Genomic DNA, 23,000 nt, shown 5'->3' on the forward strand with positions numbered 1-23,000 from the left:
TGCATGATATTTTTGAATCCACATATTGATCTTGAGAATGTTGAATACATTGATATCAATTTGTGATGAATATTATTCAAAATGGATTTAGTTGGGCTTGTTTGTGAATTGCATTCTGGGTTTCATGAAACTCAAGGCCTATTTGTTATATTCTAATGTTAAACAGGGGTTGATTTCTATAATTATGTTACACAAGCTAGGTTTTGTCTATCATGGTTTGGTATGCAATCGTTTTGGAACAATTCTATCATTCATAATAGCCTTTGAATATTAGTTTTCTCTTTTCTTTCATGGATAAGTTAATTAAGAAGGATTTTGTCTCTTTGATAATAGGCACTTTGAAGTTAGGTTTTATCCTATTCTATCATAGTTGTCTTATTAAATTAATGATGGTACTTTTTATAATTGTGATAGTATTTTCAAATGGTCAGCTAAACTCTTTTCTACCTTGGTTAACATTTGAAGTTGAGTTAAAACTTTTAACCGTAGTACTCTTTGCATAACTTTTTCTCTTTTCTACTATACCAATATTTAAAATGGATGATTTGGCTAAGTAATCATGCTTAAGAGAACTAGCATTACAAAATAAGCCTTTTTGATGGAGCGTACAAGATCAAGACTGAAGTCATGTATCTAAAAATAAAGGATTGATGTTCAAGGTCTTGCCACTTGTAACATCCTAGCTTTTAATCAAGGATTTAGAAGTAATTAAGCTTGATTGTACTATGATCTTGAGGTGCTAATGGTGTTTGAGGTGGATAAGCAAAAAGGTAAGTTAGAGATTGTTTTGAGGGAGTTTGTGGCTCTATGTTTTTCTCTGCAATAGGAGGAGAAGTTCACCTCAGCAAATGGCATAGAAGGGGAAAGAAAGATACTTTCTATGTTTTTCACTGTAGCTTCGACGAATATCATAAAGGGGAGACCTGATTGCTTCTATGAAGTCGTTGCAGTGAACGGTTAAGTTTGACACAGCAATCACACTTGAAATTCAAATTATTAAAGCCACTGTATTTTTCATCACGGCAAAAGGTATGACGAACCCGCAAAACATTGATAAAAACCAACATTAGAAATGTAAAAAAAACAGGGAAAAAAAAGGGAGGAGAAGCGAAGGAGCTATGCTAAGGTTTGTAGTTTTTAGCCTTAGGGAGAGCTTATAAACATTCAAGTAATTCTAACTTATTTTCTAGTCTTTTCTCTTAGTTTCTCTCAAATTTGAAAGTCGATATTTTTATGATTCTTGAGGATTGCAAAAAATTTTAGCATTTAACTGAATCCTTTAGGTTTTTTAGAGTTATTTGGATTAGATAAGAGGCTTAATTGGTTTAGTTTTGCTAGATTTTGATTTATATGGAATTTAGAGGTTAAGATTTGATATTGGAAGTAGGATTTGTTGAGTTTTGATAATGTGGAGATTAAAATGGTGTTTTGTTGATTGTGTTTTTTTTTATTGAGAATAGATAAGAGTATTGAGCGATTTAGATTGTTGATATTGATGGCTTTTTCAATATTAGGTAGGTTAGAGGTTAAAAATTCTAAGTATGTGACTTAGGATCAATTGAATATATTATTGTTAAGGTAATTCAAGGAGTCTAATAAGTTAATTGGATGAAGGAATTGATGACTACAACTTTGGATTGAGAGTTTTGATTATAAGTTAGGAAAGTTGGATCATAAGAGTTGTTGCGGGATGTGAGATTTGATGTTTTTGAGTTTTGTATTTTAATTGTTACTTGTGTTTGACTATAATCCATATGGTGATATAGATTGGCGTGTGTCCATGCTTGTGGAGCAGTGCCTTGTGTTCAAGCCAAGTACTAAGCTTGAAGTTGAAGTAACCAAGGTTACTTTGCTTTATATGCTCACTGTGGATTAAAATGTTTTCTAAATCATTTCAAACTATTTTGACTTACCGTTAAAGCATTATGAAGGAAAAGTATATATTTTGTTATATATTAAATATTGGTGAGTTAGTAGTATTTTACTATTATTGTATATTTGTATTGGTGGTTGTGCCTGGTGGTGTTGCAAAGGGAATGTTTCGGAATATGCCCTCTATTATGTTGTTAATTGTATTATTAATTTGTTATGTTATATATATGTATAGGGTTCATATGTGGAGGATAATTGTTCTTGAAGCCTGTAGGTTGTGCCAACACTATGATTAGGCATTTGGCTTCTTGTTAAACCCTTGTAGTTCTACCTTTTTCTTGTCCTAGAATCAGGATAGAACTCTTGAGTAGATACCTTTTTGGCTTGGTCGAACCACAGGCAAGGGGGACCTATTAAACCAATGTGAGTAGAGTGACTTTTGGCTAGGTTACTTTGTACGAATGGTTCGGATCCATGTCAAGGAGTCATAAAGAGGAGTACGGCAGATGGAAGGGCACAAACTAAATGTATTGGTTGTTGCATATGCATTTATATATTTTTAACTTAAGGTATTTATGTATGGCATTAGTTCACCTACTTACTATCCTGTTTGTATATGTTGTAAAGTGGGCCATAGTTACTAGGACTTTATGTCTCACCCTGTTAGTCTCACTGTTTCAGCAAAGCTTTTCAATATTGTCCATTGTGAAAGGAAGCAGCCAGAGACATAAGAGGGCACAGCCTAGTAGGCCTCTTATGGCTTGGGTCTGTAATGACTGTATAATTTGCCATGCTAGGACTTATGTTTTGTACCTACATAACTAACTGTCTCCTTCATACTTTTGAATTACTGTATTTTGAAGAATATTTACTTAACGGTCCGAGGCCATAGGATTCTTCACGTATGAACCTTGTGGGTTGTAAAAAGGAGCTTGAAACAAATCTTATTTAAATTAATAATCTTAACAATGTAAGAAAGGAAAGGGGAGTCAATTTCATTCATCAGTAATATCAATAGAGTTTGCGTGATATCTAATTCAATTGGAATAAAGGCAATAGAATTTAGGGAAAATTAATCTTTCAATCCTTATAGTTTTCTCCAATTTTGAAGCAAGTCTCTAAATTATTTTTTCTTTTTATTAGATCCTTCAAGTTTTTTGTTGTTAGATTTACTGGTCCTTCCATTAAGAAGTCCATTAAAGAGACCATCACAACACCATCTTTGTAGCACTATTTGATCTTAACATCAACCTCCAATAGCCCCTCACTTCCTCATTCTCTTTCCCAAAACGTCTTTAGTCATTCTCCTCCCCACAATCTAGACCCTACCGACCCCTAGCCTCTTCATCCATCTTCCTTTTCAGACTCTCTTATTGAAAACCAAAAACCTAGCGTATCTCTTCATCCATCCTCTTTCTAGACTCTCTCACCAAAAAGCAGAAACCTAACACCATAGACGCTCCTTCCAACGAACCTTGAAAACAAATGGTGCTTTGAGAGGTCTCACAAACCCAAAACAAAAAAAAAGGCAATTGAAATAAAATGTGAATGCCCTTTAGTATTGTGAGCAATGTGTGTTCTTTTTTTTACCCAGGCTAATAGAATGGACCCCATCATAAAAAATTTGAGTGTAGCGCAAGTATAAATTTCTGGAGAGGAAGGGAACCCATGTGTTGGTGATACAACAGAATTATACATATGCTCCTGACAAGTCATATAACAAAACTCCAGCCATTGATTTAGCCGTCCCACGATTACTCATAGATTACATAAGCTTCTGATTACTGTTATCAAACATGTATTATAAAAAAGAATTAGTATATTGGTTGTTAGATTTCTACTACAAGTTGACTTATAATACAAGAAAAACTACTCGCCTTAAAAAGAATTTGTATATTGGTTGTTAGATTTCTACTACAAGTTGACTTATAATACAAGAAAACTACTCGCCTTAAAGTGGTGTGTACTTCAATGGTTTACAGGTGAGTATAAGGATGATATCACTGGACTTCTCTCTATCATAACAAAAAAAAAAAATTCACACATACGTGTTGAAGAAACTTGGGATTCTTGATGCACCTAGACTCCCCAAAAGAAGAAAATACTGGTGTTGCCATCAAGGTATGAAACAGGGGAAGCGAGGAAGTAAAAGGTGGGTATAGGGATCGACTTTGGGATTAAATGTGCTCTGAAGATGACATTATAATGTCTTTTTAATAGACTTCTTAACAGAAGGACCAATAAATCTAACAAGAAAAACTTAAAGGATATAATAAAAAGAAAAAATAATTCAAGGACCTGATTCAAAATTGAAGAAAACTATAAGCATTGGGAGACTAATTTTCCCTAGAATTTATGTAACATCTAATTTAATTGGAATAGAGGCAAGTGAGCTAGAATAGTTCTTTGTTAGTGGCAGCTTCACCCAAGAAGGGGGTAAATTAGGTGAGTTATAAAAATTTTGACATAATGGAACAATGATGTAAATAAAACAGATAAGGTTGAGTTAGAAGGATTTCAATGCAGAGTGAAGACACAATATTTATATTGGTTCGGTCTTAACCACTTGACCTACATCCAGTCCTCAGAACACCTCAGAGATTTCCACTATGATCCCAAGATTAAAGGGGCTCTTAGCGCCTCAGTATAGTAATTGATTTTCTCAATCACTCCCCCTTACTACCCGTAAGGTTACAATCCCTCTCAAGAGGCCATACTCTTGAGTTACTCTTAGAAGATGAGTAAAGAGATATAGCAAACTCTCTTACAGAGTAAATGAATAGTGAACACTAATGCTCGGTGAAAGAAAAATAGAGTATTGAATACAACAGTAAGTATTTCAGCAGATGGTAGCTCGTGTATTCAATACTTCATTTAATGCTCTTCGCACCTTTTATAGTTGGAGACGTTTAATTAACTGTTAGGCTAGAGAGCTTTTAGCCATTGAAAAAATCAATTGCATGTGTTCGACAATTACAACGGCAGTTCATCATTAATTTTTCTGACATGTTAGGTTACAGGCTGCTAAGTAACTGTTGAACTTGCTTTGTAATCTGTAACAATACTCGAAACAAGTGAGTTCTCTTTCAAAAGGAAACTTGTAAAAGTAACTGAACAAATAATGATCATTGATATTCATATACCAATTAGGAAAGCAATGAATCAAACATCAGGTACTTTAAAGATGAACTGAACATACTTGATCGATGTCTTGATCGATAAGTAGTTGATCAATCAAGTTTTCGATTAATTACAGAGAAAACCTTAGTCACATATATGTATATATGTACATTTATCGATAAGCTTATGGATCAACAGATGATCGAGTAAGTGATTGATAAACGATGAGAAATTAATACAGTGACTTCAGAAGAAATTTTTGCAAAAATAAAACTTTTAGATTCATCTGTGCCTTTAAATCCTTTTAATAGAGGATTATGTGTAAAAGGAAGGCTAAGAAAAGCTTAAAGATAAAAGGATAAAAGATTTTGAAATCATCGTGAAAAGCTTGTTATGAAATGAACTGATACAATGACTGAACAAGTGATTGAGAATTGTTTGATTGATCATATTATCGATAAAACTAAGTAAGAGGGAAATGGATTTTCAAGGATGTTGATCGAATACTTTATCGAGTAAATGATCAATTAAAACTTAATCGATTAAGTGATCGATAAAATATCATAGAAGAACATAGTTTAAATAGGTCAGAAAAGGCTTGATCGATCACGTTATGTGAAAACAGAAGTTTCAGAAGTTTGGATGATCGATCAATTGATTGATTAAGGATCCTGACAACATACCTAGATAGAGTAAAAATATCGATAAACCAGTAATTTATTTAAGCAATATCAAAACAGGTTATTGATTAATTATTGATCGATAAAGTGATCGATAAATGATGAATTAACTAGAATACTAAGTGAGTAAGAAGACTTTACCATTTCTCTGTGCTTTCATCGATAACACGTTGATCGATCATATGATTAATAAAAGCTTACCAGAATTGTACAGATTTTTCTGACTGCTGATAGAAAATTTGATTATCAATTAATTGATCGATAATTTTCTGCAAGCTTTTATATAACTCAGTGTTAATGATGATCGATCAAGTGATCGATCAACTCATAAAATTTGAATTATCTATTAGTTTATCAATCAAACCTACTGCCAACTTACTAGCAAACAATGACAATTTATCTGACACAAGATCGATTAATTTTTGATCGAACAAGTGATCGATCAACATGCTAAACCAGAACTTACTTAAATTATTATCATCAAAACCTTAAATCTAACATTCTTCATGCACAGCACTTTAGATGGGCGTGCGTTTTCTACTTTTAAGATATTGAAATAAAAATTCCACTCCCCTCCAAAATTTTATAAATTAATAAGGAGACTAGCATAAAATCTCTCCTCACATCCATTTATTTCAAACCAAAACAATAGTTTATAATTATTTTTTCTTGAATAGGTAAATATTATTTTGTATTTTATTTACTTTTTACATGATTCTCAAGCATAGGCCAATAATGAATGCTTATTAACATATAATTCACAAACTATAAAATATGAATACGCCCTTTATTTATATACACAATACATGGTCAAAAAAATATGTATACGATTTTGAGAGGTACTAACTTCATGGAAAAAAAAGGAGAAAAATTTTAGTTCTTGAATTTCTTCTCAATGATCAATTTGATTTATGTGATTTGTTTATTATCAATTACATCCCCACAATTTCATAATTACATGAAAACAGTCCATATGGTTTGAAAACGATGTAAAGAATCAATTAGTTTCATGATCAACCAAAAAGTTTAAAATAGACCATTTGTTCCTCGGAAAAGAAATGTTTTCATTTTCCCTGCATGTTTTCAAACCATAAAAACAACTTCTACTTTAGCCCTATATATATTGAGTTATAAGGATATGATATATGATAAATAAATTATGAGGACCAAATTAATAGCTGATAAAAAAAAAGGTTGACAGTTTCATTTCCTCCAAAAAGAAAAAGGAGCAGGAGTGGGGGCATTTGGAAGTAGCCATAAACATTTTTAAAAAAATATTTTTATGTAAGTCAGGATAAACAATTTTTTATATACATATTTTATATTTTTTAAAAGTATAAAAACGAATCCAAACTCAAGACCAATTAGGTTATTTTTTGGACTGAAGAAGCCAAATTCGGATTGACCCCATGGGGAAAAACAGGGCCATGTCATTGGAGCCCAAAGTCGGATCCAAGACAGTTCTTTCCTGAATATTCACTCCCATACAGCAGCTACCTTCTCCTCCTGCCACCTCTACTTGGCCCGTTGCCACCGTCAATTTCGCCGGAACGGCGGCCGGAAAGTCATTCGTCGGTGGGTTTTAGCTCCCGAGCTATCTTCTCGCCTGAATCTCAGTGTTTAGAAAGCCCTAATAAAATTTTATAGGGAAAGGTTAAAACCCTTTTAAAACCCTAATTCTCTCTTTGGAACCACAAAAAACTTCAGTCATGTATGGTGGTGGTGAGTATACTATTTTTTTGTTTGTAAAATTCTTATCTAATTATTTCTGGTTCTTATTTCTGAATAATTTTTTCCTTATCGCGCATTGTGGTTTTCTGTTTTGGGGATTCACAGACGAAGTATCGGCAATTGTGATTGACTTGGGCTCCCACACTTGCAAAGCTGGTTATGCTGGCGAAGATGCTCCCAAGGCCGTGTTTCCCTCCGTAAGTATTGATTTCCTTGTTTCTCATTTTCGCTTTTTTCCTTTTTTCTTCTGTTTCTAATGTCTTTTCTGTTTCGCCAAAATGTTAGAGTTTTACTGTGTTTCGAGTGCTTTTAATCTTATTTTACTAATTATTTCTCTGGAGGAGTCTCAGCTGCTTTACTGAGCTCTGACATTCTCTGTTTTGATTAGCTTTTACCTCTTCCCAGAAAATAATGTATATGATTTAAAGTTCATCAGGGGACACAGAAATTCAATGGATATTTTTAAGAGTGATGGTCCGTATAATGTCTTATAGTTTTTTCCACTTGTATTTATTTAGGTTGTTGGAGCAATTGATCAGATGGACATTGATGAACCTGATAATGCTGAAAAGAACTCTGCTTCTTCTGCGGATTCGAAAAACAATACCAGAAATCCTGATTCTGACAAAACCAAAGGAAAGCGCAAATTGTATGTGGGATCACAGTCCTTGGGATACCGCAGAGACCATATGGAGGTAGTCCTTCGTGATCACCTCTTATTTTAGATAGCCTTCTTTAGTTATTTTACAGTGATTCATGCATTTATGTCTTGCCATCAGGTGCTGTCACCGTTGAAAGATGGCATTGTTGCTGACTGGGATATTGTTGATAGCATATGGGATCATGCTTTCAGGTTTTTAATGATTTTCTTGTAATAGTGATGATTCTTCTGTTTAAAATTTGGCGCAACAGCTTCTGTTCTGTGTTTGATGATAAATGATGGGTGCCCCCCTCTCTCCTCATTGTTGTTGCCTGTTAAGTTTCCAGATATAATTTTACCTCCTTTATATCCAAGAATTTCTCAACTAGTGACTGGTCATGATACTTTTAGGGAATGCCTTTTGATTGATCCTAAAGAGCATCCGATGCTACTTGCAGAACCTTCTTCTAACACTCAACAACAGAGAGAAAGGTATTCTAGCCTTGTTTCTTTCCTTTCGATTTGGTTTTATCTGTAGTACAACCAGATTATTTCTTGTTAAGTATTTTCAGTTTGGTTCATCTACGCTTACAGTTTAGTTTGTTCTGTATTTTAATAGGACGGCAGAACTAATGTTTGAGAAGTACAGAGTGCCTGCTTTGTTTTTGGCCAAGAATGCTGTAAGTAAATAGTTCTCCACTTCTCTATACCTCCTTGTTGAAGCGTAACAATGATTGTTATTGAAAATCTATTTCTAGCTTCATATTTGATATGATGGACAATTTTAAGGAATTGATTAATAAGGGTTCATTGTTTAACACCAGGTTCTTACATCTTTTGCATCAGGGCGTGCCACCGCATTAGTCGTTGATGGGTAAGAGATGTCATAGGTCTGACTAGTAGTTTGGATACTGTTCTTTGGAAATATGTTAATTGAAATACCTGATCTGATTGTGGATCTCTGTTCTTGCGTTGTTAGATTTCAAGATACCCTCACACGCACACACACATTCTCCAGCATTTAGTGATGATTTCTCTATTTTTCCCTTGAATGTCTTATTTCTACCTAATGCTACGTGGATGAAAGGTTATATATGTCTAAAGAAAACATGAGAACTCCATTAAGATTCAAAGTGGAATAAATTGGGGAATTGGGTATCTTCCAAGGAACATGCTTGTCATTTTATGTTATTTTCTCTAAGATACTGCAATATAATGCTGGAATCATTGTTGATGAGTAGTTTTTCCTCATTATTTTAATCACTCAGTGGTGGAGGATCAACTACTGTTGCACCTGTCCATGATGGTTATGTTCTTCAAAAGGTATTGCTCATTATCTAAATTACTTCTGAGAAGTTTTGATTTACTGTTCATTTCTTTATATGCACCAATAACCAAGTTTCAAAATTTAGCTTGACCACTGACAGGTTTGATATAAAAATTAATTATTGGAGCGGGTTATAAATATATATGTATATATATATATGTGAACGTTGTTCAAACAATTATAAAAGATGAATCGTAAATGATATTTGTTATGACGCAAGACAACAGTTGAGCAATTATATTTGAGTAAATAACTTGTATATAAGGGTTTCTATTCATTTAGTCTCCATTAATACAATTTTAGCATATAAAACGCATGAATTTTATTGCTATGGTAATAATACTCTGATGATTTGTAAGACTAAGGCAGTCTACATATATGTGAAAGCTCGGATGCAAATTCCACTTCATCAGACACTGTCAATAAGGGAATCTTATTTGTTTGCTAATATTTCTTCGCATGCACTATTCTTGCATCCTGCCTTTCATTCTTCCTTGGGGGCAAATGTTACTATCTCATTGTATCATGTATTAATTTTTACAACAGGCAGTTGCAACTTCTCCTATTGGAGGAGAGTTTCTTACGGATTGCTTGATGAAAAGTTTGGAAAGTAAAGGTATTCTGGTGAGTGGCAAATAATGGATTTTTTTCTACTGTTCCAATGTCCATTTGAAGCAAAGTTGCTATATTTTTTATTTGAACATTGAATTTTTTTTTTTTTTTAACTGTTATCTCAGATAAAACCCCGGTATTCCTTTAAGAGAAAGGAAATCCGGCCTGGAGAGTTTCAGGTATATCAAGATTGCATTTTATTTACTTGTGAATAGCGTAACTTGTTTCTTGTAATATTTTGTTTATCTGTATAAACAAACCATTATGGTTTTCTTTTCCATTCTTTGTCCAAAATTCAAATTTTGGCAGGACAGGATTTCAAAATCTAGTTTCATTGATGCCTTCACGGCAACAGTGCCCAATTTCATAACCCAGAATTTTTTTATTTTGAACTTTTGTATCATTTAGCTCCATAAGTGTAAACACTGAATTTAATATATTGCTGCTACATTACTTTAGGTGAACAATTTGTCTTTTTGCTTACAGACTGTAGATGTTGATTTTCCCAATACAACTGAAAGCTACAAACTTTACTCTCAGGTATGTGGATTACCAAATAATTTGTCTTTAATTTTTTAATGATAGTTGCTGACTCTTTCTTTTCTCTCTGCGAAGAGGGTGATTGCTAGCGATATCAAGGAATGTGTGTGCCGAGCTCCTGATACTCCATATGATGGTTTGTGTGCCTGTTTTCATGTCATGTTTGAATTCTGTTGATTTTTTTGCAGCATATTCATTGATTTCTCTGAGATAAACTGCCTTACATATCATGGCATTGGCTTTAATTTTTATACATTTTACATGTTAGCTAGACTTTTCAAAACATTCGTCCTCGATAACATGATTTTATTTACTTGTTCTTTATTGCTTCGCATTGATAGATCATATTTAATGAGTTTTTGTTGCTCTGTCCCTTATCCAGAAACAAAAGACATTTCATTGCTTTGACAAACATATATTCCTTTTCAGTTAATCCTTCATGGCTATCTTAAATTAGATGGTCATAATTAATCTTGTATTTGACATTCCTTATTCTTCCTTTTCTGTTGCAGAAAGTGCATACTCAAACATTCCAATGACCCCATATGAACTTCCTGATGGCCAGTGAGTCCAAGTTAATTCTTCTCATAGGAATTATGATGACAATTGAATAGCTATGCTGATGTTAGATGTTCCCATTTCTAGTCTCTGCTGTGTGTGTATTTGCAATGATGTCTGTGCTTTATTAGCTACTTTCTGCCTCTAGTTTATGGCTTTTTCCATTTGTTGTTTTGATCGTATTTACTTGTTATACCACAGGACAATTGAAATTGGAGCTGATAGATTCAAGATTCCAGATGTTCTTTTTAATCCATCCCTGGTCCAGGTTTGTAGCTGGCATCTGTACACATGTATATGCATCTGCTAAAGTATTTTTTATATACTCTGGGTGTAGGTAAATGCTATATTTTAAGCAGTTGGTTGAGTTGTCTATTTTCTCTGGATGAATTAGATTTTGGTGAGACCAATAAATGTTGAGATTTTTTTTCTTTTCTCAGTTCTTAGAATTTCATTTTAGCCACACAAATTATGCCCAACGTGTTTGTTGAATCGCAGCCCTTACCTTGAGTTATGGCCTAGTTGTTGAAATCCTTATGTCCTTGTAATTTAAGATGATCTTGCAAATCTATGTCCGCCCAGCTGCCTGAACCTTCTTTACTGCCCAACAATATACCACCCCGACATTGTAACTTCCTGTTGGGATTGACAGGATATGATGCCAACCTTGATGTATGTAGGGTATAAAGAGGCATATAAAATGAAGTCAGAAAGAATAGGAGGCATTTGTTTAATTAAAAACACCCAAAATGCTGTCACGGTCGCCTAGAAAAAGAAATGGAATTATGTTGTCTCCGATGACAAACACCACGGAATACTTTCCTTCAGCGTGCGCAAGTTATTTTTGCTTATCTTGTAATGGAGATTGAAGTTAACAGAATAATTCTGTATGTCTTATATTATTGAATGAGAAGGAATACATCATATATATATAACCGAACAAGGATAACTAAAGATAAGATACTGCTATCTATCCCTATCTGATCTAAGACGGAAAGATAAATGAGTAACTGAAAACTAATTAATAAGTAAAACTAAGTTTATTTGGCTTGGGCCTTGGGCTTTGTCTTTCAACACTCCCCCTCAAGCTGGAGAATAAATGTTGACCATTCCCAGCTTGCTCTTTAGTCCTTCAGATGAATCTCTTGGTAATGGCTTAGTAAATAAATCTGCTACTTGACTTTTGGTTCTGATGTAGGACAATTTGATGGTGCCTTCTTCAATTTTCTCCCTGATGAAGTGTCTATCAATTTCAACATGTTTTGTCCTGTCATGATGCACAGGGTTTCTAGCCATTTCTATAGCTGACTTACTATCACACCATAGTTTCATTGGTGCATTGTGCATGAGTCTCAGTTCTTTTAGAACTCTAATTATCCATATCCCTTCACAGACTCCGAGAGCCAAGGCTCTTAGTTCTGCTTCAGCACTGCTCCTAAAGACCACAGGTTGCTTCTTACTTCGCTAAGTCACTTGGTTGCCCCCCAAGAAAGTAGTGTACCCTGTGGTGGATCTTCTATCCAACCACGATCTTCCATGGTTTGCATCAGTATAAATTTCTATACTTCTAGACCCATCCTTTCCAAAAAACAATCCCTTTCCTGGATTCATTTTTAAGTAGTGCAGAATTCTCTGAACAGCTTCCATATGATGCTCTTGGGGTTTATTCATGAATTGACTTACTACCCCTACAGCATAACTTATATCTGGACGAGTATGAGCTAAGTAGATAAGTTTTCCTACTAGCCTTTGATACCTTCCTGTGTCGACAGGTATACCATCCGCTTTGTATTCTAAGTTACAGTCAGCCTCCATGGGAGTTTCTGCAGGTTTGGCTCCAAGCATCCCAGTCTCTTGCAGTAAATCAAGAGTATACTTCCTCTGGGAGACACTAATTCCTTTTTTAGATCTAGCGATCTCCATCCCGAGAAAATATCTTAGTTGTCCCAGATCCTTCATCTCAAACTCAGTTGCCAAGGATTTCTTCAATCTTCTTATGGCATCCTCGTCATTTCCTATAATTACAATATCATCCACATATACTATAAGGACAGTTATTCGGTTGCCTGCATGCCTTATGAACAAGGTATGATCTGATTGGCCTTGTGAGTATCCCATTTTTTTCATGGTACGAGAAAATCTCCCGAACCAAGCTTGAGGGGATTGTTTCAGCCCATACAACGACTTCTGCAGTTTACAAACCTTTGGAGAACGATTACTGGAATTCTGTAATCCAGCTGGTATCTCCATATATACTTCCTCTTTGAGATCCCCATTTAGAAAAGCGTTTTTTACATCTAGCTGGTAGAGAGGCCACTCTAGATTTGCTGCCACTGATAGGAGGACCTTAATGGTGTTAAGTTTTGCTACTAGGGCAAAGGTTTCCTGATAGTCAATTCCGTAGGACTGTGTATATCCCCGGGCTACAAGCCTGGCCTTATACTTATGCTTCCATCTGGATTGTATTTTATGGTAAATACCCATCTGCAACTCACTGTCTTCTTTCCTGGGGGCAGATCAGTGATTTCCCATGTTCTGTTTTTCTTCAAAGCTTCCAATTTGGGTTTTCGATTGCCTCATGGAATGTCCTTGGTATCCTCTCATTTGAGAGATTTGTAGTAAATGCCTGCATTCTCGGTGATAATTTATCATATGAAACAAATTTACTAATTGGATGCCGAGTACAAGATCTTACACCTTTTCTGAGAGCAATAGGCCAACCGAGATCATCAGGATTTAACATTGAGTCAGAATCCTGGTCATGCCTTGGAATGGGAGGGATTCCAGTTTCTTGTTGCTCGTCTACATCATCTGACTCGGTGTTTTGCTGCTGGTCCACCCCTATGTCATTTTCCGCACTGGTTCCCAGGTTGGTGTGGTTAGGTTGAGAGTTTTGGTGTTGTGGGATTGTTGATTCAAGGTTGTCTATTGGCTCAGGTTCAGGGATGTCGATGTTTAGGTGTGTTGCAGATTCTATTTGCATTGGTTTAGTAGTGGAATCTGGAGTTAGCCATTCGTTAATGTCATAATTCTCCCCCTGAATGGGTATTTTGGGATAATAAGCATCGTCCTCAGAAAAAACAGCATCTTTAGTGACATACACCCTTTTTGTTGTCGGGTAATAGCATCGATATCCTTTTTGAGATGGGGAATAACCAAGAAAGATACATTTTAATGCTCGGGGCTCAAGCTTGTTACCATCATTATGGTGTATGTATACTACATAGCCAAATACTCTCAAGGGAATGTCTGAGACTAAGGGTGAATTGGGGTAGGTTTCAAGCAATTTTTGGATAGGGGTTTTGTAGTTTAGGACTCTTGAGGGCATTCTATTGATTAGGTAGGTTGCAGTGAGAATAGCTTCTCCCCAGAATGAGTTTGGAACATTTCGGGCAATCATAATGGCTCGAGTTATTTCTAGGAGGTGTCGGTTTTTCCTCTCAGCAATCCCATTTTGTTGAGGTGTGTAAGTACATGAGGTTTGATGGTGGATTCCCTATTGATTAAGGAATTCCTTAAAGGCTGTACTAAGGTATTCTCGTCCATTGTCACTTCGTAATATTCTAATTACTCCTTGAAACTGAGTTTTTATAAATGCGTGGAAACTTTTGAAAACTCTAAGAATTTCAGATTTTTCTTTCATCAAGTATACCCAAGTCACTCGAGTGTGGTCATCAATAAAAGTCACAAACCACCTAGCATTAGAGGTTGATTTAATTCTTGTGGGTCCCCAAATGTCACTGTGTATTAGGGCGAATGGTGCTGTTGGTTTATAAGATTGTTTGGGATGGGAAGTTCTTGTTTGTTTGGCAAGTTGACAGGTTTCACACAAAAGTGGAGCTAAATTCTTATTAAATAAGTTTGGAAACAAGTGCTTCATATAATCAAAATTGGGGTGGCCTAGCCTAGAGTGCCACAGTAATACATCTTTATTCAAGGAATCTGAACTAAATAACGCCTTGCTCACATATTTATCCGTGCCTTCAAGATAATAGAGTCCATCCCATTCCTTAGCAACGCCAATCCTCCTCTTCGCTGTCAAATCCTGAAAAACACAACCAACATCGTCAAAGATCACTCTACATTGATGACTCTTAGTTACTTTGCTTACTGAAAGCAAATTACATGCCAATTCTGGAACAAATAAAACATTCTGCAGCTCTAATTTCTCAAGCATTTTGACAGTTCCAACACCACAGACTTTGGAAAATATTCCATTTGCAACTTTAACCTTTAGGTTCTCGTGGTGACAATACTATAAAGTTTGGAATAAAGATTTGTTACCGGTCATATGATCTGTAGCTCCTGAGTCAACGATCCAAGTATTATCATTGGTCATTATGGCATTTAGAGCTATGATAGAATTACCTAACTTTACCAGATTCGCCTTTGGAGTCACGGATGAGTTATTGTGTCTCTCAAGGATCCGTTTGAGTACTTGTAACTCTTCCCGGCTTAAGGTTTCTCCATTCTTCTCCTCATCAACTACTGCAGAATAGCTCTTGCTTTCAGGTCTTCTTCTTTGTTTTAGATTAGCCGGTTTGCCGTGCAGCTTCCAGCATATGTCCCTTGTATGACCATTTTTGTTGCAATGATCACACCAGCCTTTTGAATTCTTCCTTCCTCTTGGTTCAGGTACATTACTGCCTTGCACTGTCAAGGCAGAGTTTTCTGATGGTGTAAATACATTCTGAGTGAGTTGCTTCCTGCTCTCTTCACATTTTACCATGTTGAATGCTTCAAACAACGATGGCAGTGGCTTTAGTCCCATAATTCTTCCTCTTACGTCTTCAAATGCATCTATCAGGCCGAGCAAAAATTCATAGGTCCTTTCTTTCTCAACTATTTTTCTATATAATTGAGCATCACCACTGCAACTCCATTCATGGACATCAAACATGTCCAGCTGCTACCACAAGCGCGTAAGGGCAGTATAATACTGAGTTACAGTCATAGAACCCTGTTTTAGCTCTCTTTGTAGTTTCTTGATATGAAACAGTGCTGCAGTGTTGTCTATGGCAGAATAGGTTCTTCTTGCTGCGTCTCATATCTCTTTTGCTGTCTTAGCAAGTAGGTAGCCTTCACTAATCTCTACGGTCATCGAGTTACACAGCCAATTCATTACAAGGTTGTTCTCAGCAAACCATGTATTATAATTACTATCACCAGGTTTTGGCTGTGGGGCTTCTCCCATAATATATTCTTCCTTTCTTCTTCCTCTTAAATACATGAGAACGCTTTGAGACCATTGTAAGTAATTGCTTCCATTTAGTTTATGGGCAATTATCATTTGTTGTGTCTCACCGGAAGTTACCGACTCGGTTCCCATAGACGAAGAGGAAGCGGATTGTTGTGATGTTATACCTGCCGTAAGTGCTGAGGGTGGCGAGTTTTGATTTCCTCCAGAACGTCTCATTGATCCGAACAAGGGTGGAAATTCCTCGAGTGTCATCGTCGTCTGCTTCTGGGAACAGACTTATGTCCGACTCGTGTCTTCGTAACAGTCTCTTCAAGTCGCAGCTCCTGGGTGCGTCGAGAAACAGTAGTCAGTGTCGGTTCACGTCGCTGAGTTCGCCGAGAACCTCTGGTCGCGAGTCAGTGTCGGTTCACGTCGCTGAGTTCGCCGAGTAGTTCCGATCGCGAGGAGGTTTCAGGTCGCTGACACACGTCCCCGGGTCGCTGACATGTCGTCGAGTTCGCCGAGTACCTCTGGTCGCAGGGCGGCTTCATGCGACTTCTCCAGATCGCGATAAACAAGGCCGAAATCGCACCCGCTCTGATACCATGAAGTTAACGGAATAATTCTGTATGTCTTAAATTATTGAATGAGAAGGAATACATCATATATATAACCGAACAAGGATAACTAAAGATAAGATACTGCTATCTATCCCTATCTGATCTAAGACGGAAAGATAAATGAGTAACTGAAAACTAATTAATAAGTAAAACTAAGTTTATTTGGCTTGGGCCTTGGGCTTTGTCTTTCAACAGAGATTCATTGATTATTGATGCTAATTTCTCTTTTGCTTAGACTTTTCGTGCTAGAATCTTAATATGTATAAATGTTAGTACCCTTATACCATAGTAGCGCACATAGATGTTTTTCATCTTGTGACTTTTTTGGGGTATGCAATTACGCGTGTTTAACTGCATTATGTAACCCATTCAGGCTGCTCAGTTTCTTGTTTCTACTACCCTTGATTTGAAGCTAAAGCTAAATATTGAAGCTACTTCAATATTTTTTTTGGCTGTTTTAAGATGCTCTAATTTAAAAAGAAAAGATTTTCTATGTGGGCTTGGATGAGTGGCAGCACTAATGTGCATTCTTCCATTCCAAAATTAGTTTTGCTGTGTTTTTGTATGATGTTCAATGCATATAATTATCTTCGCAGTCAATGCTTGTTTTTTGGTGTATTAAAAAATATCATAGCCAATGCCACTTTTTCTGTTTGTTATTATGTGCACTAAATATCTTCCCAAACGGCAGACTATTCCTGGCATGGAGAGTTTTGCAGAGATTGCTCCTTCCGTCCGAGGTCTGCCTCAAATGGTAATAAAATATTTAAAGTGTATTTCCTTGGGCTTAATTTTGCTTTTTCTCATGATTTCACTGTCTTGATTTATGTGCAGGTTATAGAGAGTATTAACAGGTGTGATGTGGACATCCGAAGAGAATTATTTAGTAGCATACTGGTGAGATTCTGTAATACCTTATTTGTACACTGGCATGTGTCTGCATCTTTTTGTTGGTCTATGCATAAAAGTAGCTTAGCATGTGAATCTTTGGTGTGTTGTCAATGATGTGTCACAACATGCCTCATGTCATGGGGCATAGTGCCAGAGTTTTGTGCCATGCAACCCTTGTGACTTTGCGAAATTTAAATGGGACATTTGTTGTGCAGCATATACATCCTATACCACGTTATTATTTTGGTAATATGTTGGTACAGGTTTAGTCATTTCTTATTTCTCGATCTTTTTCCGATCCCTATCCTTTCTCATGCATATGGGTGCCATGAGCCCCTACTGCAAGTGTGCTGTGACCATTACCAACTGTGCTTTGGGGCTCTTTCATTTGTTTGGGGTTGGACCCCCTGTCTCTTGGTCTATAATTTGAGATTAAAAATTTTGTTATGCAGCTTGCTGGTGGTACAGCTTCAATGCAACAATTGAAGGAGCGACTTGAGAAAGACTTATTAGAGGTTTTTTTTTTTTTTAGCAGGCTGATTTCAATTTTATACCCTCCTGCTAATTTTCCTCTTAATTATTATTTTTAAAATTTCAGCGGTTGTTTCCACCTGTACAGCTTAGATGTAACAATTAGAAATCTTGTGAAATGTTTTTGAAACAAATAAGCTGTTTTCGTAGGATTACTTCTCTTACAATTGAGCTATTGTGCTGAGAATTGTCTTGCATCATTAGTTTTTCTTTCTCACTAGCTTATCTCTTCAATTGAGAAAAGGCCCCGCCCAGTAGCTGAAGTGCATGCATTTCACTAGAAGAAACCAACCAAGACAAATTGTGTCGAGAAATCTTAGCTAAGCTATGGTTTGTTTGAGTGGTGACTGGATAGGCAGCGCTTTTCTCTTTTCCTAATTAAACTTCCCATTCAGCTCCTTAACCTGGATTGGGTTGTGAAAGTGAAGCATTAATGCTGCAGAGGGATTCTGGTGGCCTGGTATCCACATTTTCTCATCGACCTGTGGATATTTAGAGGCTCATTGATAATGATAATGAGCATGTTAGTTTTCTGGTCTAGTTTATTGTGTTTTGTTGTTGTCAATGGGACAAATCCGAGCAGTCTGCATGCAGGTGTGATAATGCACACGTTAGTGAATGACTCTCATTATATTGCCAACATAAACTAGACACCAATTGTTGAGCCTCTTAACTTTTGATTGCAATGACACTGGACATGATTTATTTATTTATTTAAATCTTAAACAAAGCATTCTTGTAGCCATCTAGTTGGCAAGGATCAGTTTAGAATTCCAATTTAAGCATCATCAATTAAAGATTCCATGATGCTATATTTGCCCAACAAATAATGCCCCTCTTCCAAATTTAGTAAATTCAATGGAGGGCAAGATATTCAAAATGATATCCTGAATTAAACGCTAAGAGTAAACCATGAAAGATCGAGGCCATGGCTGACCCCGTTGTCAAGTTCAGTTGATGAGTGGATGCTCGGGTGTCTAGAAAACGCACGCATCAGTCACCCTTGTATTACCACTCCTAAGTCCCCGCATAGATTTGCATCACACTCTCAACTCCACACAGTTTGGGCACAGCATGCATCTGATTGGAGTGGAATTATAATGCTCTGATGTGTCAACAATTCAATATTAGTCTGACTTGGGAACCTTGGAAAACCATTTTACAGGTATCTATAGTTTTCCTTAATTTTTAATTTGGTACCTGTGTGTTTTTTCCCTCTTAGTTAAGCATTCTAAATTTGCTATGTTAGCACCGTTAGCCTCTATAATTTTGCTGTTAGTACTGTTAGCCCTTGTTAGCCCTTATGCAAAAGTTAACGGTGCTAACAGCAAAGTTATAAAGGCTAATGGTGCTAACAGAGCAAAGTTATGGTGTTTAATTAAGAGAGAAAAATATACAGGTGCCAAATTAAAAATTGAGGGAAACTATAGGTACTTACAAAATGGTTTTCCCTATATAAAATGTCATGGGAACAGACACACATTTTAATAGTTATATATTGATATAAGCAAACTACTATTTTTAATCGGGAAAAGAGAGAGAGAGAACGACCAGAAAAAGTCCAGTTGAATTGGAGAAATTTACTGCCGTACTCATGAATTTGGTTGTAATAAATATATCAGGGCTGTTTGGACTTTTTGTTGCATGTGATGGTATGTTCTTTCACAGTAATTATAGAGATTTGTTTAAATATTAAGAACTGAATAGTATGTTTCTGGTGCAGGAATCCCCTCAAGCTGCTAGAGTAAAAGTTCTGGCCAGTGGAAATGCAACAGAAAGGAGGTTCAGGTGGGATTAATCTCTGCCAATTTTGTTAATTATGCTCTACGTCATTGACAATTCCGTTTCTGTTACACTAACCTTTGATGCTACACCTTATTTTGGGTCCTTTTTTTCCCCCCCTAATGTGCTAATATATATGTTGGCCTAAAAAGATATGTATTAATATATTCATTTATCCACTTTCAGGAATGCTAATGAAAAGGAGCGAGATTAAATGCTTAATGTTGTGATTTATAATGCAACTTTATTGCTCCAAAATGATAAGAGCATACCTGATCTGATTAAAGAAACCGTGAACCGTTGTTTCAGTTTTAAAATTGAAGTCAACGTAATGCCCATTTAAATTTAACTAGTCCTATGTAGTGGCTATGCTTACATGTGGCAAAGCACTGTTTGGTCTCAATCTTGCTGTAAAATCAAGCTTTCTACTTCCTTTCGTTTGTCTCAAAAGAACCTAGTGCTTCAGATGACTCTGAGGAGAAATTAAACTGAAATAACACTGCTTGTGAGGTTGGGCGAAAAAGATTTGATTACATGTAGATTTCTGGGGCTTTTGTTGTATTACCTGGTTGGCAGTTTTCTGGTTTCATGTGTATGAATTAATGAATCTGGAACGTATGATGGTTTGGATAAAATCACATTGATATTGCATCTGTTGAAGGATTAAGCGCTAAATAATACCTTTTTTATAACGAGGTATTTGTTTTTCCTTGTTTGAAATGATCTTTTTTGTGTAATATATTTATTGGCCGCTGCTGCAGTTTGATTTATATCAAATTGTTTAATAACTAGGGGGTTAAACTCATGATTTTATGTATGTATGCCTTTATACATTTCAAAGAGTGTCCTCTTGCTCATGGGTGTGAATTATGCAGTGTTTGGATCGGTGGAAGCATATTGGCTTCTCTGGGCTCCTTCCAGCAAATGTGGTTCTCCAAGTCTGAGTAAGTACTCCCTCCGTTCCTTATTATAAGAGACATTTGATGTTCATGGCATGTTCCTATATATAAGAGATACTTAAAAGTTGTCTCTACTTTTTTGTATTGATTTCCTATTTTATCCCTATTTATTTTGTCTCTAATTCATACTCTCTCTCCCTCTCACTTCTCTTTCTTTTAATAATTTAATTGTTCTCTCTCATACTCTCTCTCTTTATTAATGGGGGTATTGTTGGAAAAAATATTATATTTTTTACACATTAATTGTCCTCAACTAATTTTAACTGTTTTTTTGATCAACGTAATTTAGTTATTTGTCTCTTATAATAAGGAACGGAGGGAGTATCAATTATTTGTCAAAGCTTGTATGATAAATTTAAAATCTTGAAGAATCAGTGGAAGTCTATTTTTCTCGATCCTATTACTCCTCCCTCCAACGCCCAAAACAATGCATACTAGAGAAAGTTAACTTATGTTGGGCTCTTCAAATATACACCAATATTTCTTTTGGTGGATACTTTGCAGATTTTGTGTTCACATTGTGGCTGAGAGTAATTGATATTGTTCTAATTCCATCTATCTCGGGGGCTTCATATGGACTTGATAAAAAAGAAAACTGTGGACAACCTTTATCCCAAAAGCATTTGACCAACCGTCTGGTTTGGCCTTTAAATCTTCCCATCGAGTAATAATTATTTAATAAGCTCGAATACACTTTGGATCCCTTTGTATTGGTTTAATTAATGTGGGTAAGGTTTTCTTAATCTAGCTTTAATGAAATTGATGGTCAGTGCTACATTTTATCCAACTGCAATTGATATTTTCCCTTAGCTTCTGTACTAAATTTATATGTGCAATTCATAGGTATGAAGAACATGGAGCATCTTATATACAAAGAAAATGCCCATGAGTTGCTGAAGACAGGCTTGTTTTGCCATTGGTGATCAAGATGACTTCATGAGCTCGTCTTCCCACCATTATCCCTCTGCCACTAATATCTTCTCTTCTCGATAAACCTTTCATTTGGGTCTTTCACTAACCTAAGCACTCGGCCTTGCCATGCTCGAGAGCCTAGCTGTTTCTGTAATCTATGCTCTGATGTAACTTTACTTTGTAGTCTGTATTTATTAACAATACTGATTTGTCTCGTTTGTAGTAAACTGGCTTCCCCTTTCATACAGTTCAGGCACAGCATTAAATCACCATTTAGATGAGTACTTAATGATGCTATATGCTTAATTCTTTGGTAATTTGTTCTGGTTATATGTGGCAAGAGTCGTATAATACTCATTCAGCCCTTATTTCTTTTGGTTTCTATAGTTTATATTGAGAGAAAATTGCATTAAAAGACCCTTGAAATAGCAAAATAACAGAATAATCATTTGAATAAAGAAAATTACTATCAATCTTAAATATGAATTATGAAATGGAGAAAAGACCAAAGTACCTCTTTCTCTTTCTTCTATCTCATCCTTTCCTTCTCTTTCGTTTTTCTGTGGCTCTGTTAATCTCTTCCTCCTTCTCAATCATCACAATTTTTCTCATAATGATAGTGCAGAAAATGAGGGAGTTGCGGAATGAAGGGAGGGTATACAACAATATTGTTTGCGTCATCTCCATTATTTGCATGCATGTGGTTCCCAGCCCTTTGCACAGCTTTTACGAAGCTTCATATTTTTCTTTCTTAATATAACTAAAACCTGTCCCAAACGTTTGGATAATTGTTTGTTGTTCATGATTAATGTTGAAAAATTAGTTCCCCCTCGACTTGAAATTATCATAATATTTGATAGTTTCATCATAAAATAATAGATTGAAAAATCATTTTGAACTGCGTACCTAACTCTGATGCGTGGGAAAAAAAAAAAAAGGGAGATGGCTATCTACTTTGAAGTACAGGAATTATATATTACTATATAAGCATGAAGAGATAGGTTGAATCAAGTTGACAAGGAAATGGTATCTGGTAAATATGGGTT

General features: G+C 35.8%; 1 protein-coding gene across 1 annotated transcript; it reads left to right on the forward strand.

Annotated features, from left to right (window-relative positions):
• The first annotated feature begins 7,114 nt into the window (after positions 1–7,114).
• LOC114750754 (actin-related protein 4) lies at positions 7,115–22,325 on the forward strand. The gene is made up of 20 exons (XM_028939363.1): positions 7,115–7,394; positions 7,509–7,600; positions 7,922–8,098; positions 8,183–8,256; positions 8,455–8,535; positions 8,663–8,723; positions 8,868–8,917; positions 9,312–9,366; positions 9,917–9,994; positions 10,108–10,161; positions 10,469–10,522; positions 10,598–10,658; positions 11,035–11,086; positions 11,282–11,348; positions 17,571–17,633; positions 17,714–17,776; positions 18,223–18,285; positions 20,025–20,089; positions 20,959–21,027; positions 21,886–22,325. Exons 1-20 carry the CDS (start codon positions 7,382–7,384, stop codon positions 21,929–21,931), a joined length of 1,338 nt encoding a protein of 445 aa, XP_028795196.1. The 5' UTR covers positions 7,115–7,381; the 3' UTR covers positions 21,932–22,325.
• The last annotated feature ends 675 nt before the right edge of the window (positions 22,326–23,000 follow it).

Source organism: Neltuma alba, unplaced genomic scaffold, assembly GCF_004799145.2.
Source record: "Neltuma alba isolate B1F8T4 unplaced genomic scaffold, ASM479914v2 tig00001121_pilon, whole genome shotgun sequence".
NCBI classification, from domain to species: domain Eukaryota; kingdom Viridiplantae; phylum Streptophyta; class Magnoliopsida; order Fabales; family Fabaceae; genus Neltuma; species Neltuma alba.

What these genes read in the sequence shown, in the direction of transcription:
- LOC114750754 (XM_028939363.1), top strand. An exon ending in ATGGTTATGTTCTTCAAAAG is followed by an intron (nt 9,367 to 9,916) that starts GTATTGCTCATT and finishes TTTTTACAACAG; the next exon opens with GCAGTTGCAACTTCTCCTAT. An exon ending in TTAATCCATCCCTGGTCCAG is followed by an intron (nt 11,349 to 17,570) that starts GTTTGTAGCTGG and finishes CCCAAACGGCAG; the next exon opens with ACTATTCCTGGCATGGAGAG.